General features: G+C 31.6%; 4 protein-coding genes across 5 annotated transcripts in view; 1 reads left to right on the forward strand and 3 right to left on the reverse strand.

The window, feature by feature from the left end:
* The window catches only part of LOC134682960 (neuronal acetylcholine receptor subunit alpha-9-I-like), a 208052-nt gene that overhangs the window by 77410 nt on the left and 112762 nt on the right, over positions 1-17880 (reverse strand). The gene's annotated exons all lie outside the window — the stretch shown is intronic.
* The window catches only part of LOC134682951 (ADP-ribosylation factor 6), a 33932-nt gene that overhangs the window by 8700 nt on the left and 7352 nt on the right, over positions 1-17880 (reverse strand). The gene's annotated exons all lie outside the window — the stretch shown is intronic.
* On the forward strand, positions 7871-13407 carry LOC134682949 (uncharacterized). Of its 2 annotated transcripts, none has more exons than XM_063541891.1 (2): positions 7871-7958; positions 10058-13407. In XM_063541891.1, the coding sequence occupies exon 2, from the start codon at positions 10066-10068 to the stop codon at positions 11815-11817; it is 1752 nt and encodes a 583-aa protein (XP_063397961.1). In that variant the 5' UTR covers positions 7871-7958; positions 10058-10065; the 3' UTR covers positions 11818-13407. The 2 variants fall into 2 exon arrangements, with proteins under 2 accessions (XP_063397961.1, XP_063397962.1); XM_063541892.1 differs by having other exon boundaries at positions 7901-8492.
* Positions 15182-17742, reverse strand: LOC134682950 (uncharacterized). Its single transcript, XM_063541893.1, has 2 exons — positions 17598-17742; positions 15182-16948 (listed from the first exon to the last, which is right to left on the reverse strand). Exons 1-2 carry the CDS (start codon positions 17636-17638, stop codon positions 15451-15453), a joined length of 1539 nt encoding a protein of 512 aa, XP_063397963.1. The 5' UTR covers positions 17639-17742; the 3' UTR covers positions 15182-15450.

Below are 17880 nucleotides of genomic sequence, written 5' to 3' on the forward strand. Positions count from 1 at the left end.
AATCAATACCAGCCTTCCTTTTATGGTCATAAACCTTGTGTTAAAATTTCATAGATTTCTATTCACTTTTACTAAAGTTAGAGTGCGAAAACTAAAAGTATTCGGACGACGACGACGACGACGACGACGACGACGACGACGACGACGACGACGACGACGCCAACGTGATAGCAATATACGACGAAATTTTTTTCAAAATTTGCGGTCGTATAAAAATTGAACCCAATTTTTTATTCACATCCCCATTTCCCTTATTCCAAAATTAATTTCAATTAAAATATTCTAATGGAGTTTGCAACAATTACTACTCATTTAAATACATCATAAAATATTAAGATGTAAAAAAACTGCTTGTTATCACTGAATGGTAAAGATTATTTAAATTTATCAGTTGGTAGTAAAAAGTGAATATACATTGTATATTGTATATAACAAAGATTTAAGTTGATTCTGGACAAAGAAAGATAACTCCAATTAAAAAAAATTCTTGCAGATATTTCTTGCTTACTATACTGGACAAAGAAAGATAACTCTTAATTAAAAAAAAATTTGCTATTTCACAATATTGTGAAATTAGATATTTCTTGCCATTGCACAATACTGTGCAATTGAAAAGACTTGCTATTGCACAATACTTAATTTAATAATTTTAGATCCTGATTTGGACCAACTTGAAAACTGGGCCCATAATCAAAAATCTAAGTACATGTTTAGATTCAGCATATCAAAGAGGCCCAAGAATTTAATTTTTGTTAAAATCAAACTTAGTTTTATTTTGGACCCTTTGCACTTTAATTAAGACCAATTTTAAAACTGGGCCAAAAATTAAGAATCTACATACACAGTTAGATTAGGCATATCAAAGAACCCCAATTATTCAATTTTTGATGAAATCAAACAATGTTTAATTTTGGACCTCGATTTGGGCCAACTTGAAAACTGGGCCAATAATCAAAAATCTAAGTACATTTTTAGATTCAGCATATCAAAGAACCCCAAGGTTTCAATTTTTGTTAAAATCAAACTAAGTTTAATTTTGGACCCTTTGGACCTTAATGTAGACCAATTTAAAAACGGGACCAAAAATTAAGAATCTACATACACAGTTAGATTCGGCATATTAAAGAACCCCAATTATTCAATTTTGATGAAATCAAACAAAGTTTAATTTTGGACCCTTTGGGCCCCTTTTTCCTTAACTGTTGGGACCAAAACTCCCAAAATCAATACCAACCTTCCTTTTATAGTCATAAACCTTATGTTTAAATTTCATAGATTTCTATTTACTTATACTAACGCTATGGTGCAAAAACCAAGAAAAATGCTTATTTGGGTCCCTTTTTGGCCCCTAATTCCTAAACTGTTGGGACCAAAACTCCCAAAATCAATACCAACCTTCCTTTTGTGGTCATAAACATTGTGTTTAAATTTCATTGATTTCTATTCACTTTAACTAAAGTAATTGTGCGAAAACCAAGAATAATGCTTATTTGGGCCCTTTTTTGGCCCCTAATTCCTAAACTGTTGAAACCAAAACTCCAAAAAAATCAATTCCAACCTTTCTTTTGTGGTCATAAACCTTGTGTCAAAATTTCATAGATTTCTATTAACTTAAACTAAAGTTATAGTGCGAAAACCAAGAAAATGCTTATTTGGGCCCTTTTTGGCCCCTAATTCCTAAAATGTTGGGACCAAAACTCCCAAAATCAATACCAGCCTTCCTTTTATGGTCATAAACCTTGTGTTAAAATTTCATAGATTTCTATTCACTTTTACTAAAGTTAGAGTGCGAAAACTAAAAGTATTTGGACGACGACCACGATGACGCCAACGTGATAGCAATATACGACGAAAAATTTTTCAAAATTTGCGGTCGTATAAAAATCTTGACATTCGGTTTATACAATTGCAACTTATACTGAATGACTAGATTAAAAGTTAAATTAAAATTATGAAGTCTCTGGGCATGTTAAATCTTGGTTTTCATATAATAAAAGAAACAGGCCCATGTATTTCATAAAGTGAACACACAAAAAAAGAAAAAAAACATTTTTTTCTATTTCTTAAGTTCTACCACCTAAATGAAACCCTTTGTAGCTCTTAACCCTTTCCTCCATAATGACGCCTTTTGACGCCACCCCCCTTACTCCATAATGACGCCATTTGACGACTGTGTAGTACCTCAGTTGAAACACTTTGACTACAAAGTGTCTGCAGTAGACTTAATAAAATTTGTATCCAATATGAAAAGGAATATCATAGAAATATCCGACTTATATTTATTTGATGAAATAATATTTTTTAGCAATACCTTAATACTTTAAAGCTTATGTTCAGCATTTTATCAAAAAAATTCTATGCGAATCAAGTATGCAAAAAAAATATTTCAATGGAGGAAAGGGTTAAATGATAAAAGATAATTCATGTCTCAATTATATTCTCCTCAACTTTCAGTAGAGATCTTGTCATTACTGTATACTTTAAGACTGAAGAGTCCTTAAGATATTTGTTATGTAAAGGACAAGGAAATTAGATTGTTAGTAATAATTACATCAAATTAAGGAAGTAGGTACACTTCATTCTTATTACACGTCCTATCATTGTATGAATCACTCCTCCTGTACACACACATTTTTTAGTCATTAATAAATAACTAACTTGGTGACCTATATTGTAACACGACTTTGAAAGGGTTATTTGTAACATAACTAGTCACTTTTGCAACGTCCTTAAAATATTCAAAATTATGTAATATTCTACTTTTAATAAACATGGGAATTTTTTTTTAATATTGAAACTTGACTGAAAGACTTTCAGCTGTTTAAACAGAATGATTGTAAATTTAAGATATAACAGAAAGTTATTTCCTTCTTATTCATCTGATAGCTATTTAAGTTGTTATCTTTTAACAAAAATATTTGTCCGATTTGGGAAAGAAAAACCACAAGCAGAAATTGTCCCATGCAAGGATCATACACAAAAATAAGAAGAAAAAAAGAAAATATGTGCATAATAACATCAAACTATGATGATTCTGAAAATAAATCATCAAATTCTGATTAATTGGTGTTTTAGAGGATATAAATATGATTTGTAGTGTTCACATTGTTTACTGAAAGAAACAATGGAAATGCTTCCTTTCAAAAATCTAAATAGGAATTTCACAATAGCAGTATATAGTGGGAAACTGTAATATTGTGAAAAAGTTTTGATCAATTTTAAAGGGGGGTTTAGGAGGAGTTGTGAATAAAAAATTCGTAAGGGTTCCGCGGAACCCAGTGTCTCGCCTACTTTTGCTGTAAATTGCAGGCTAAACAAAAATGAGGAAAAAAATCAATAAAAATATTCCTCTTGATACTATCTTATGATTGTAAGAAGCTTCTGTCCAAGTTTGGTAAAAATCCAGCATAGTTTATGAATCTGATAAATGTTTTGAAAACTGCAGACTGTATGTAATGTTAACTGGAAGAAAAAGTCCATTTAAAAGTAAAATACAGAAAAAATGGAGTTATCTTTTTACAAAATTTACTTCTGGATACTATCTTATGATCATAAATAAGCTTCTGTCCAAGTTTGGTACAAACCCAGGATAGTTTAAGAAAGTTATAAAAAAAATTAAAACTTTAACCACAGAGTGAATGTAATGTTTCCCCGCAGAAAACTAAGTCCATTTAAAAGTAAAATACGGAAAAAATGGATTTATCTTTTTACAAAATTTACTTCTGGATACTATCTTATGATCATACACAAGCTTCTGTCCAAGTTTGGTACAAACCCAGGATAGTTTTAGTAAGTTATTAAAATTCTAAAAACTTTAACCACAGAGTGAATGTTATGTTCCCCCGCAGAAAAAACAAAGTCCATTTATAAGTAAAATATGGAAAAAATGGAATTTCATTTTTACAAAATTTACTTCTGGATACTATCTTATGATCATAAACAAGCTTCCCTCCAAGTTTGGTACAAACCCAGGATAGTTTAAGAAAGTTATTAAAATTCTAAAAACTTTAACCACAGAGTGAATGTTATGTTTCCCACAGAAAAAACTAAGTCCATTAATAAGTAAAATACGGAAAAAATGGAATTTTATTTTTACAAAATTTACTTCTGGATACTATCTTATGATCATAAACAAGCTTCTGTTCAAGTTTGGTAGAAATCCAGTGTAGTTTAAGAAAGTTATTAAAATTTCAAAAACTTTAACCACAGAGTGAATATTTGTGGACGCCGCCGACGACGGAATGTAGGATCGCTTAGTCTCGCTTTTTCAACTAAAGTCGAAGGCTCGACAAAAATGGATACCTTTATTATTATGCGAAGTCAATGCATTTGTATTGGACCCCCCCCCCCAAAAAAAATCCACAAATTTGGCATTATATGGTTAACAGTCTAAGATTAAGAAAGTTTTATTAAATTATGAATAGGGTTTATGAGAAACTAATGCAAATACACAAAAAATACTAGTGTACAGCTATGTGCCTAAAGGAAAATAATTCAATTAAAGAAATGAAATAGGAGGACAACAGTACATTGTATGAGTAAAATTCTATGAAAACTTTGCAATTATCCAAGTGGGACATACAATGACCTACATGTAAGAATGAACAAACTGATGAAAGAAAGGGGGCCGGCAAACACCTCCATCACAATATACCACCCACTGAAGAAAGCACATATGATATACAATCAGCAGACATCTAGAAGTCAACTGTCACTAAATGTTTGCATGACATTCTTAACATTTAAACTGAATATCCATTCTAGCAGCTAAAATGAGTACTTATTAAACCACATGGGGCTAGTATATTTCATATGCCATGGTTATCATGACGTCACTACTACTATTAATGGTGATGTATTAATGATATTGTATTTCACTGTTTATTTTTTCACAAAACCTTACAGGAAAAGTCAAATGGGCAATGAATTTGTTATTATGTTCATTACTTACCCCCTTAGGATCCATAGGGGGTTCAAAGTGTTTGTAACTTAGATATCCAACAGAGGGAAAATCCTTTATCTTCTGCTAAAATCTTTCTACATACCCTTTCATTCAGACCTTTATAAATGTTCATTTTCTTTTAAGAAAAATGAATATTTCTTCCAACATAAAAAGATCTAGACGTCCATTCATGATATTCCCAAGACATATAAAACTTGTCATTGCAATCAACCTCTCGTTTCAAAAAGAATGTATTTGAAGTGCTTTGGGTTTTTTCAAGTGCTTAAATATTTTATGGAGTACTAGTAAATTTATTTACAATATCGTTTCTCTTCTGTTTTAACAAATGACCATTACCAACAGTCTTTTATTTTAAAACTAATTCTACATTATATATAAATAAATGTCAGTGATAAAACCATGACCAACCGCAGTTAAACTGGGAACCCTACTCAACAGAAAGGAATTGCACTTTCGCTTGCGATCCCTACTCAACAGATAGGAATTGCACTTTCGCTTCAGATCTTTAATAAATAAAGACAATCATACTGATGTCGCGTGACACTTATGTCATGGAACCACTTACTGTCTTGATAGGTCATGAAAAGGATGAAAGACTATTTTCATCTGTATACTAATATTTTGATTTAAATTCTATTTCAAATTATTCATATAATTCTATGCATAACTTAAAGAAAATCATGTTTATATCTATATTTAAAGATATATGTGCTTTAAGGTGGTACCTAACACTACAGGGAGATAACTCTGTAAAATCAGCAGAACGTTTTAATGACTTTGTGTTCTCAAGGGAATATTAAGCTTCTCAATGATCAAAATAAGTGTTTGTCAAATTGCTATATAACCAGTGTAAATTTTCTGATTTAACGGTTGGTTCAAATTTTTTGAAATTTTTATATTTTTTTTCAAAGGGTCAAAGTAAATATTCTGTCAAAATTTTAAGAAAATTAAATGAGCCAATTTAATTTAAGTTAAGGTGTTAGGTACCACCTTAATAACCCATTTATATTTTCCCACAACTGATCTTTTTATCAATATGTGGTTCTTTATGATCTTTCTTCATTTATAAAGCCAAAATTCAATAATGATGTCAAACCTAGACATGATAGAGATACAAATTTTACATTTTTGAAATAGTCTAAAATATTGTATCATACTCATTGCAGTGGTATAGAACTTTTATTTCTCTTTCTCATGGTGCATTTATAAGAGGAATAATAAAATTATCATTGGGAAGCACAAACAACTCCCATGAGAAAACATACAACATACTACATGTATACATGGTGAACAGTAAGCACAACGAGGCAAATTAATACCATAGTGAATAAACTATGGTTTGAATTTTGGATTTTTTAATTTGCCACATTATATATGTATGTGTCTGTCCCAAGTCAGGAGCCTGTAAATTCAGTGGTTGTTTGTTTATGTGTTACATATTTGTTTTTTTTGTTCATTTTTTTACATAAATAAGGCCGTTAGTTTTCTCGTTTTAATTGTTTTACATTGTCTTATCGGGGACTTTTATAGCTGACTATGCTGTATGCGCTCTGCTCATTGTTGAAGGCCATAATTGACCTATAGTTGTTAATGTCTGTGTCATTTTGGTCTTTTGTGGATAGTTGTCTCATTGGCAATCATACCACATCTTCTTTTTTATAAACTCATAGATACCAGGATTAAAATTTTGTACTTGCATCAAGACGTGAAAGTATTGTTACACAATGATCCAACACATTCATAAAATACACATTTACACATAAGTGACAGTGCTGGCCCATTTTACCGATTCTGTCTTCACAAAAAACTTTTCTGACCAATAATGTGACATTTTCCACATATGTGTCTAAATAAAGTTTGGATAACACGTATTAGTCCGAATAAAATTGAGAATGAAAATGGTGAATATATGTCAAAGAGACAACAACTCGACCAGTGAGCAGACAACAGCCTAAAGCCAACAATGGGTCTTTACGCAGCAAGAAAATCCCTCACCCATATGTGGCCCTCTGGCCCTGAGATAAAATTGTGCACTATCTCATTGAAAACGGACTTCACATTTCATACCAAAACATACATGTACATGTATAAATGAACCAAAATTAAACCAGATGCTCCGCAGGGCGTAGCTTTATACGACCGCAGAGGTTGAACCCTGAACGGTTGGGGCAAGTATGGACACAACATTCAAGCTGGATTCCACTCTAAATTTGGATTGTGATTAAATAGTTGACACAGCATAGGTTTCTGACACAGAATGAATGTATTCAAATGAACTTAAAATTTTTGTTTTCTCTTAGAGCAATTCACTATGCTGTTGAATATTAATCCTCTCAAAAAAATGTTTGAAGAAATTTTCTTTTTATTTATGAAATTTCAAATGAGAAAAATTGAACCCAATTTTTTATTCACATCCCCCTTTCCCTTATTCCAAAACTAATTTCAATTAAAATATTCTAATGGAGTTTGCAACAATTACTACTCATTTAAATACATCATAAAATATTAAGATGTAAAAAAAACTGCTTGTTATCACTGAATGGTAAAGATTATTTAAATTTACCAGTTGGTAGTAAAAAGTGAATATACATTGTATATTGTATATAACAAAGATTTAAGTTGATTCTGGACAAAGAAAGATAACTCCAATTAAAAAAAATTCTTGCAGATATTTCTTTCTTACTATACTGGACAAAGAAAGATAACTCTTAATTAAAAAAAAAATTGCTATTTCACAATATTGTGAAATTAGATATTTCTTGCCATTGCACAATACTGTGCAATGGCTCTGTTCCGCAATATTTTTTCCGGACGTATTTCCGTGTTTGTTCCGATCTTTAGTTTTATCTCGAAATCAACTTCCGGGGCGTTCAGGAACGCAGTCTTTGCACTACACCTTGATGAATTTTACCGATAACAACGCTTTGCAATGACACAATACAGTGTACCATTCAAGTAGAGATGTTTTAGTTACTTGGTTGAAGTTCTCATAATTGTAAGTATATGATTGACAGTTCTGTATGCGTCGTTCTTTATTTTCAGGGGTACGTTTCTTCATTTGTTGGCACATTTTTTTTTCGCGCCGTGTTTGCCGTTTGTGTCTTTCAACCAGTAACGTCAAATTGATAAGTTTAGCACAATGGTTTAAAAAAACTTGAATTTGTCAGGGTTGTAGGTAGGAATTTATCTGAGTATGTCCCAGGTGAATGACAATGAATGTAGTAAATAGAAAAAAAGAGATAAAGACTTTAAAAGAGTAAATGTGCATGGGTCAAAATTGCACACAATACATGTACATGGGAAAAAATTATCAATGATCAGGCCTTTTATTCCCGTTTTTTATCTTGACAGTCCCTGGAGGATTTTCAACAATGAATGAATTATTCATACCCTACAACAAGGTCAAGAAGGCGTCTATAGTGCAAGATTACTCTGACATCCAATGGCTGATTTGCCTGACAAGCTGGGCCTTGGCCCCTAGCATCCACTTCAGTGGTATTTAAAGTATTGTACTGTGAGTAAGTTAAAGGTAAAAAAAAAAATTACTTCTAAGTCTAAACTAAAATTAAAATTGAGAATGGAAAGTCTAAACACATTAAAAAACCTAAACAGTCAGATCCTTCATTAATCAGTAGGTACACAATGTATATATGTAAGCGTACTTTCATTCCACCATGTTTTTATTCCGGGTAGCTGTTTTTCCCTTGAGAATATTGGATGTAAATAGTGTGAAAGGGTCGATCTTGATATTGTTGTTTTTGTTTATTTTAGACCGATTTATGTATGGATCTAAAGCACTAGAGTAATCAATCCCGGTATAAAATAACTAGCTATAGTGCAATCATTCTGGTACAAAATCACTAGTGTAATCATTCCTGGTTCAAAAACAATAGTGTGAACATTCCTTGGACGAGAACTCTCCATTTATTACATAGATCAACTATGCACGTTTCAATTACATGAAAAAAATATCAATAAGCCCAATTTTATATATATTTCCCCTTCAAAAAAGCTTTTTTAGAATGTTATAGTGACTGGTGGATGTTTTACACTGGACCAGGATAAAAAAAAAAAACCTAGTGAATTTTTGTTGGTGGATAAAAATCACTAGGTATTTTATTCCTCTGGATAAAGTGCACTGGCAGAATCAAACCACTGTTACATATACACATTAAAACTACACTAAAATGTAACAATGAGGTATAAGCATGACAAGAACAGTTTTCATGAGTCTACTCTGAGTATACAGTTATATCAAAGTTAGGAACTACATCAAGTTGTAATGAAATGTGTTATAAAAACTGAAATTACATAGTACATGTAGTAATTTCAATAAAAAGCACCCCTCTTAACTTAATTTAAAAAAAACATAATACTTTTTTTTTCTGCAAGCATAAACTAATTACAAAAACAAAAACTGCTGCCATGCACATAACTATGTGAATTACTGTTTGTGATTAATATCATACATATCAGTCTTAAAAGTGAAAAGTTGAATCTACATGTATATATTTTGCTTTGTGATCAGAATATTGTATCATTTGTGATACCAAAAGTCACTCAAGTATTGAAATAGAACAAAACTCAGGGATCACTACAGAATTTATTTTAAGGGTGGTGCTGATATTGAAATTACAATCACACAAGATCACACAAGATCATTATCTGTTTAAAATTAGGAAAAAGATAATCAAATTAAACATGTTAAAGCCGTTGTAAAAAAAAATTGTAATGAAGGCATGAATTTATACTTTTGAAGTAAAAATTGTTAAAAATTTTCATGGTAAGGGTTGAGCTGAAAAATTTACGGTGGAGTAGCTCCACCATTAAATAGCCTCTGGTGATCCATGATTAACTACAGTAACTACTTGTATATTCATGAAATTTGTATGGCACCAATTTTTATACGACCCCAAAAAAAATTTGGGATCGTATAATGGTATGATGTCGTCGTCTAAGTAGTCTGCGTCATCGTCGTCAGAAGACACATTGGTTTCCGGATAATAACTTTAGTTTAAGTGAATAGTTAATATGTACCTGCAGTAACAAGTATGTGTAAATTATATTTTTTCTTATGTATATTTATTCTTTCAGATTTGAAAATGTTATCAGAAGATCTACAAGAATCAGAAACAGAGGAACCACCAGATTTACACTCAAGTCTTCCAGAGTTAAAATTATGGAAAGTGACAAAACTTCAAGAGTGGTTAGAAAAACACAAATTGAAAAAGTCAGGATTAAAGGAAGTATTGGTAAACCGGGTTTATCGAGCAATGTCTGGTTACATGGATTCAGATCCAGATAGCTCAGATGAGAACTTAGGTGAGGATTTAATTCCTGTACATGAGATTTCAAATTGGAAGACACTAGACTTTAGTGACATTCCAAATGGTTTGGCCTCAAAAGATGTAGACGGTTATTTTCTCTACCAAAAGAACCCTACAACAGGAGCAAGATTGCACTTTGACCGACAAATGAAAAAGGCAAAACGACTATGCAATGAAGGGTTTATCAGAGATATACTATATAGTGATTTATCAGACTTTTGCTATATCAAGTCCAAGTGTTTACCCTCTATGAAACAGTCTGTTAGTATTGGGACATCTGGCATGACTGCCAAATTTTATAGTTTAAATGTATGCCTAGGTAGAAAATTTGGAAATATCTTCAATGCTAGATGCAACTGTAAGGCAGGTGGGGCTGGTCTCTGTGCGCATGTAGGTGCTTTACTGTATACTTTAGTTAAAACCAAAGATTCATGCACATCAAGTGAGTGTACTTGGGATCGTCCTAGACCTCTGCAGCGAAAGCCAAGTCCTGCAAGAGTCTGCGATATAACTTTTACTAAGACAGAAAAAGAAACACAAACAAAAAAAGTCCGACCATATCCTGGAATATACCAAGCTGGACCTATTAAGGAGATTCAGAATGAGACTTTTCTAGATGACATTTTAAAAGGGTTGGAGAATGCATATCCACAGTGTGTTTTATATCAGACACTTAGGTTTGAAAATGCAAATATTGATCCTTTTTTGGAATTGTTCTACCCGGACTATATGTTTTGTGACTTTGTAAGTCTTACACGTGATACCTGTGTTAAAGACTTCACACACTTTTTTGACAACCTAAAAGTTACAGATGCAATTAGTCAAACCCTTGAAGAGGGAACAAGAGGTCAAAGTGTCAATACTAATTGGATAAAGGCTCGAAAAAACTTAATAACAGCATCTGTTATGGGAGAAGTTTATAAAAGAAAAAAGCTTGTGCCAGACAATTTGTTGAAAAAAATTTGTGGATATGTGACTGTTCCAGATAGGGTCAAGAGCATAAAGTATGGACGCAAATATGAATCGGTTGCTGTAAGTCAGTACATTCAGAAACATACAAAGGAATGTGGAAATACTACAGTCGAGTCTCGTGGACTATTAGTCAACCCCAAATATCCCTTTTTAGGGGCTAGCATTGATTCACTGGTCACTTGCAACAAATGTGGTGTTGGCTTAGTTGAAGTAAAATGTCCGTATGGCTCAGACAGTAAAAAGGAACCATGGAGGAATAAAACTCCAATTGAGTGTGCCAAAGATACCAACTTCTGTTGCAATGAAGTAGATGGACAGCTTGAATTAAAAGACACAAGTAATTATATGTATCAGGTTCAGGGTCAGTTAGGAGTGTATGAACTGAACTGGGTAGATTTTGTAATTTGGACTAAAAAAGGTATCAGTGTAGAGAGAATTAACTTTGATGAATCTACATGGAATTCTATGTTGCAAAAGCTCAAAGAATTTTATATTGGTTGTGTTATACCAGAAATATTTACAAGGAGAGTAGAACGGGGGAAACCACTGTATTAGAATTTAACTTGTTAACTACCATTTTGACTATCAGAAACCTACTTTAATATACATGTATATCCAAAATAGCTGATATAAATATAAACAGCAATAAATGTTCCCTGCTCATTTAATTTTCATAAAATTTTTACAAAATATTAACTTTGACACTTTCATGACTTTGACAAAAATATAAAAATTTCAAAAAAACTTGAACCACACACTTTATCAGAAAAAAATCATTGAATATATAGCAGTTTGACAAATATTAATTTTGATCATTGAGAAGCTTATAATTTTTAATTCCTAGTTATTATTCACACATTTGTCCTTTAGTCTTTTTAATACTATCATGACTATACGGTAGTTATCATGGTTATATCATACCACAAACAAATTTTTCTATGACTATTATCTCTAATTTTTTGGCACTTGTATACATGTAAATGAAACAAACATAAAAACATCCAAAAACTTTGATCATGTTGATGGCAATAGTTTATAGCATAAAGCATTATGGAGTAATTCTTTTATTAAAGTAGAAAAGATGTCATTGATGGATGAGTTGGTGTTTTATATTACATGTAAGTGGCAAATATTATCTTTATCTATCATGCCTATGGCATGTACATGTATGATATTTGCAAGTACTCGACATGTCACAGTTTACTCAAATAATTTGTTTGTAAACATGAATTGTTATTATATATACATTGTATTATTAGTATGGGGCTATGACAGATGTATAAGTTTTACCAAAAACATTATGGGACGAGCCATTGTTTAATGTAGTTTCAATTTTGCTTTATTTGATCAAAGCAACTTTCATTTTCATGTCGTCGAAATGATTAATTTCTTATTTTAATATAAGTAGCATTTTCAAATTTTGGAAAGGCTTCAGAGTTTCAGAAACTATATAATAATAACCTCTCACTACACATTTCTTTTATACTGGACCTATATATAAGACTTTCCATTGGTATGTACCAGTTGATTGTGCAGCATTGAGACAAATTAAAGTTCATCTCGAGCTCTTATTCATATTTTTTATTTACTTTGGCAATTTCTTATTGAGGATTATTTTGATTTTTGAGACTTTTACATTATGATTTTTGAAATTAAGTTTTTATGATTTAGGAGTTTTAACAATTATTTTTTTTGACATTTAAGGAATAACTGTAATATTTTTTCTGTCTATGAAGAAATAACATAAAAAATGTGGTGCACACTGAATAACCCACGTAGCGGGTTATTTTAAAGTGTGCACCACATATTTTATGTTATTTCGAATAGACAGAAAAAATATTACAGTGATAATTATTTCTTATAATTTAATTCTAAATTTCATTTTAAACCGGAGTAAATCATGAAAAAACGTCACGGTCACATGACTATATTATGTCTATGGGCTGATAAACAAAACGACGTCAGCCAATCAGAAGATGCGTTACATCCAAAATCAAATTATTGTAAATTGTAAGAAATATTTTTTTCCCCCATATTTTTGTACTTAAATGAGAATCTTATTATTGCTGTATGACATTGTTTATTAATTGATTTGTTATCATCATTCATCAAAGGTGTTATTGTTAATTAAATTATTTAAACCTTCTTGGTGTTTTATCATGTTTATCATAGATGTCGGAAGATGTGGTATGAATGCCAATGAGACAACTCTCCATCCAAATAACAATTTATAAAAGTAAACCATTATAGGTCAATGTACGGCCTTCAACACGGAGCCTTGGCTCACACTGAACAAAAAGCTTTAAAGGGCACCAAAATTACTAGACGTGAAGAACCATTCAAACGGGAAAACCAACGGTCTAATCTATATAAAAAACAGAGAAACACGTATAAATTACATAAACAAACGACAACTACTGTACATCAGATTGTGTATGCCTATCAGAACATTGAGTCTAGCTATAGACTCATGATACTGACCTCTTGTCCCTTTGTTCAGGTACAATGTACATGTACATACTATTTAGCCCCTCTTCTTATCTTATTATATTTGTTGAATGAAATGATTGTATGATACATAAATGCCTGGTCGGTTCATCTCAGTTCCAGGGTTCAATAGTCAAAGTTAAGTTTTCATGGTTCGTATAAATGAAATAAATATTAATAAAAAGATGTGGTACATGATTGCCAATGAGACAATTTTCCACATGAGACTAAATTTAAATGTCACAGAAATTTACAAAGACCTGTATGACCTTCAATAGTGAGTGAAACCCATATTGCATAGTAGGATATAAAAGGCCATAACCATGCTAACTGACAAATGTAAAACAATTGAAACCAGAAAACTAATGACCTGATTTATGTACAAAATAAAGAAAACAAATTTAAACAAAAATAAAAGTAGTCATGCCAAAACAAAAGTCCAAGAACCATCACTCTGGACAAAATCATCAGACTTAAGACAAAATTCGAAATTGATAGGAATAGAGTCATTATAAAATTATATACCAAATATCAAATCAATATCTTCAAGAACAAATAAATAAAAAAGAGTGAGAAACTGATGTCGGACTGACAGATGGACAGACAAACTGTTTACACCTAAAATTTCTCTCCAAAATCAACATCTGTTGAGGATGGACATGGCGGATGAAAGTGAATTCAAAATAAATGAGGCAGGAACTGAATGTTTTTGTCAATCGAGTTGAAATACTTTTTCTTTGGTAATTTTAGGTTCTATGTTAATTAAAGTTTGTAAAATCCAAGAGGGCAATAAAATCAAGAAATGATTAAAAAAGTTTCATCATTTTTATTAACAGGATATAACACAAAAAAAAAACATAACATGAACACATTGCTTACTACCTTTTGAAAAGAATTCAAAACCGAGATTGACAGTTTTTTTTGCTCTGCAAATAATTGCAGGAAATATAGTTATTAGTTTCTGTCATAAATACAGTTTGTTTTACATTTTTTTTTTTTTTTTTCTCCCTCATTTTTTTTGGAGGCTCAGGTTCAAAAAAGATTTTAAAATGATTACAAATGATAAGAAAATGAAGATAAATTACTTTCCATGTAAGAGTAACCCTTTTAGAAGGCGTACACCAAAAAAAATTTATTCAAATATCAATAATAATAAATAAAAAAAAATTGTATATCAACACCGTGTTTAACCAGAATTGTTGCACTCCTGACACTTTCCATTTACAACAGACAGAACAGTTGAAAGAAATTATATGAATTATAAAATGTAGGTTAAAGTTTTTAAATAATATAATCATTTGATAATTAAAGTAAAGGTTATTTCTTTCATATAAGTGTTGATTCTTTTGACAAAAATACACCAAGTATATATTAATTTTGTTAAAATAAACTTGTGTTTTAATTTTTTTAAAAGAGTTCCCATGATTTAAAATGTTTTATTTTTTAATGACAGACATGACAGACATACTGAAAATAACTATATATAATTTTAGTCATATTTTTCTATCGATTCTGCTTTTAAGCATACAAAAATGTATACAACAATTTTAACTGATTATGTTGCATCCCTGACACTGTGTATGTACAACCATTAAATACAAAATATATGAATATCTTGGAATTTCCATTATTTGGTCTTAATAAGTTTTAAATTTTGGAAGTTAAATTGGCATGATTAGCAAGCAAAATACATGAACAGTTTTATTTAAGAAGTGGAGGCAACAAATTTGTAAATGCGGCACAAATGAAAATCATTTGCTCTGATAAATGAGCCTCAGATATTGGTAAACGAGAGTTTAGTATATTATAGTTTTTTATTTGCTCCATTTTCATTTCCACAACTATTCTTGCAGAAGCAATGCTATTGGTTTTAAAAAATTCCAGGTGTGACATCTGCTTCTTCGTTGAGACTCTTGGTGGCATATTTAGTCCCACATCAGCTGGAAGCAGGTCTTCTACGGTGAAGCCCTTATCAGCCATAATTACATCCCCTTTGCTTAGTTTTGGCAAAAATTCATCATGTTGCACAATGTGACGATCTGACACATTTCCTCCCCACAGTCTAGAAATGAAAGTTACCATGCCACTTGGTGTTACACCAATCAGTACCTTGAAGGTGTTAGAGTGCTTGTATTCAGACCATGTCATCCATTGAGCCTTTAATGATGAAGGTTTTTCAATGTAAAATTCAGTGCAATCTACCACAATTCTTGTATCTGGATGCCCAGTGAAAAGTTTTGGCAAGTTACAAACTATTTGTTCTCGTGTTGGCCAGGTTACTAATGATTTGCAATTATCAAATAGAAAGTTAATCCAAGTGTTCATTATACGAGAAACAGTGGATTCAGACACTCTAAAAATATCAGCTAAATGTTCCTGCAGAAGTCCTAGTCGCAATCGCATCATAACCATAAAGAATTCATCAATTGGTCTTAAAAAGCGCTTTCTTCCTGGTTTTAAATTTCCTTCTTGTTGGTAGGATTTTTCACCCATGGATCGGGATTCTCCTTCCCAATAATTCAGCTTATCTGCTCCATGTTTAAGTAGTACTGAAAAGAACATCCAAAAAACACTAAAATTAACAAATCCAGTGTAAAATCTCACTTTGGCATTATCATGTTTCACATTTTCAATTGTTATTTGTGGCAAGTCTGTCTGAATGCCTACACTCACAGAATGGATCTTGATATCTGTCTCAATATTGTCTGTTGTTGTACATGTACTTGCATTGGTTGTAAATGTAGTAATTTCAGTTTGTGTACAGCTTGTCCTGAATGAACACGTATTTACTTTGTCAATGTCAGAGGCAATATTAAGATCCTTCATGATACTAATGTTTGGTATTTTTATATTTTCATTTTCGTCTAACTCCGCTGTGTCAGTATTTGTATTTTCTGAATGGACTTCTTTTCTAAAAAGTGGACGACGTGTAGTCACCTTCTTCATTGGCTTAGAAGGAAAGATAGTTGGAATTGATTCATGTGTAAATGGTCCATCAAAATGAGCACTACAAACTCTTGTACTGTCATTAACAATTAAGTTTGCCCTCACATTTTTAAGTCTCTGAATCCACAGTTTTTTAATATGGGCTTTTTTTTCTGACATGGGAATACGGTGAAGTATAAATTTTGTTCCATCTGGTCCTATCTTGTCAGATGTATGACTGCATCCTGGGACACAACAATATTTCTTTCCAGTGCTGAAAAATATAAAAATAAACATGATAAAAAAGGTCATTTTATTATTTTATTTCTAAGCAATCAATGTAATATAATTGGATATGTTGTCAGACAGTTAGAATTTTAAAATAATTTTTATCAATTTTTTTTCATTGTATTAATATAACTTACTTTCTTTTTTTGGAGGGGGGGGGGGGGTCAAATGTGTTCAGATAGGTACACAATAGATTGAAAGTTCTGTCATTTTAGCAGAAAAGTTGGCATCCCAATTTATAGCACTTGACTAAAGTGCAGTATTACTGCCAGTAACTGACTAACACAATAAAATTAACGGTACCAATTTTTCTTGCACCAGATGCGCATTTCGACAATACATGTCTCTTCAGTGATGCTCGTGGCCAAAATATTTGCAATCCAAAGTATATATAAAAGATGAAGAGCTATAATTCAAAAGATCCAAAAAGTATAGCCAAATCCGTGAAAGGAATCAGAGCTTTGCATGAGGGAGATACATTCCTTGATTTATAATAATTTCTACGTACGGTTACGCTTAAAAAGTTTTAAAAAAACATGTCATTTTGCATTTGGGCTTCTAGTTGCCTTTGGCACTCATATCACATATCAAATATAAATCTTAAAGTAAGATAACGCTATTCATGTCTGCCTTACCTTTTTTTCTTCGTGAACATAGTAGAGGATGCTGCGTTCATCTTAGCTGCTGATGATGTTGAACGCCCCGGAAGTTATACCGGAATACTAATTTCGGAACGTATACGGAATTACCCCCGGATTTGCTATTGCGGAACAGAGCCATTGAAATGACTTGCTATTGCACAATACTTAATATAATAATTTTAGATCCTGATTTGGACCAACTTGAAAACTGGGCCCATAATCAAAAATCTAAGTACATGTTTAGATTCAGCATATCAAAGAGGCCCAAGAATTTAAT

Source organism: Mytilus trossulus, chromosome 9 (genome assembly GCF_036588685.1).
Source record: "Mytilus trossulus isolate FHL-02 chromosome 9, PNRI_Mtr1.1.1.hap1, whole genome shotgun sequence".
NCBI lineage: Eukaryota > Metazoa > Mollusca > Bivalvia > Mytilida > Mytilidae > Mytilus > Mytilus trossulus.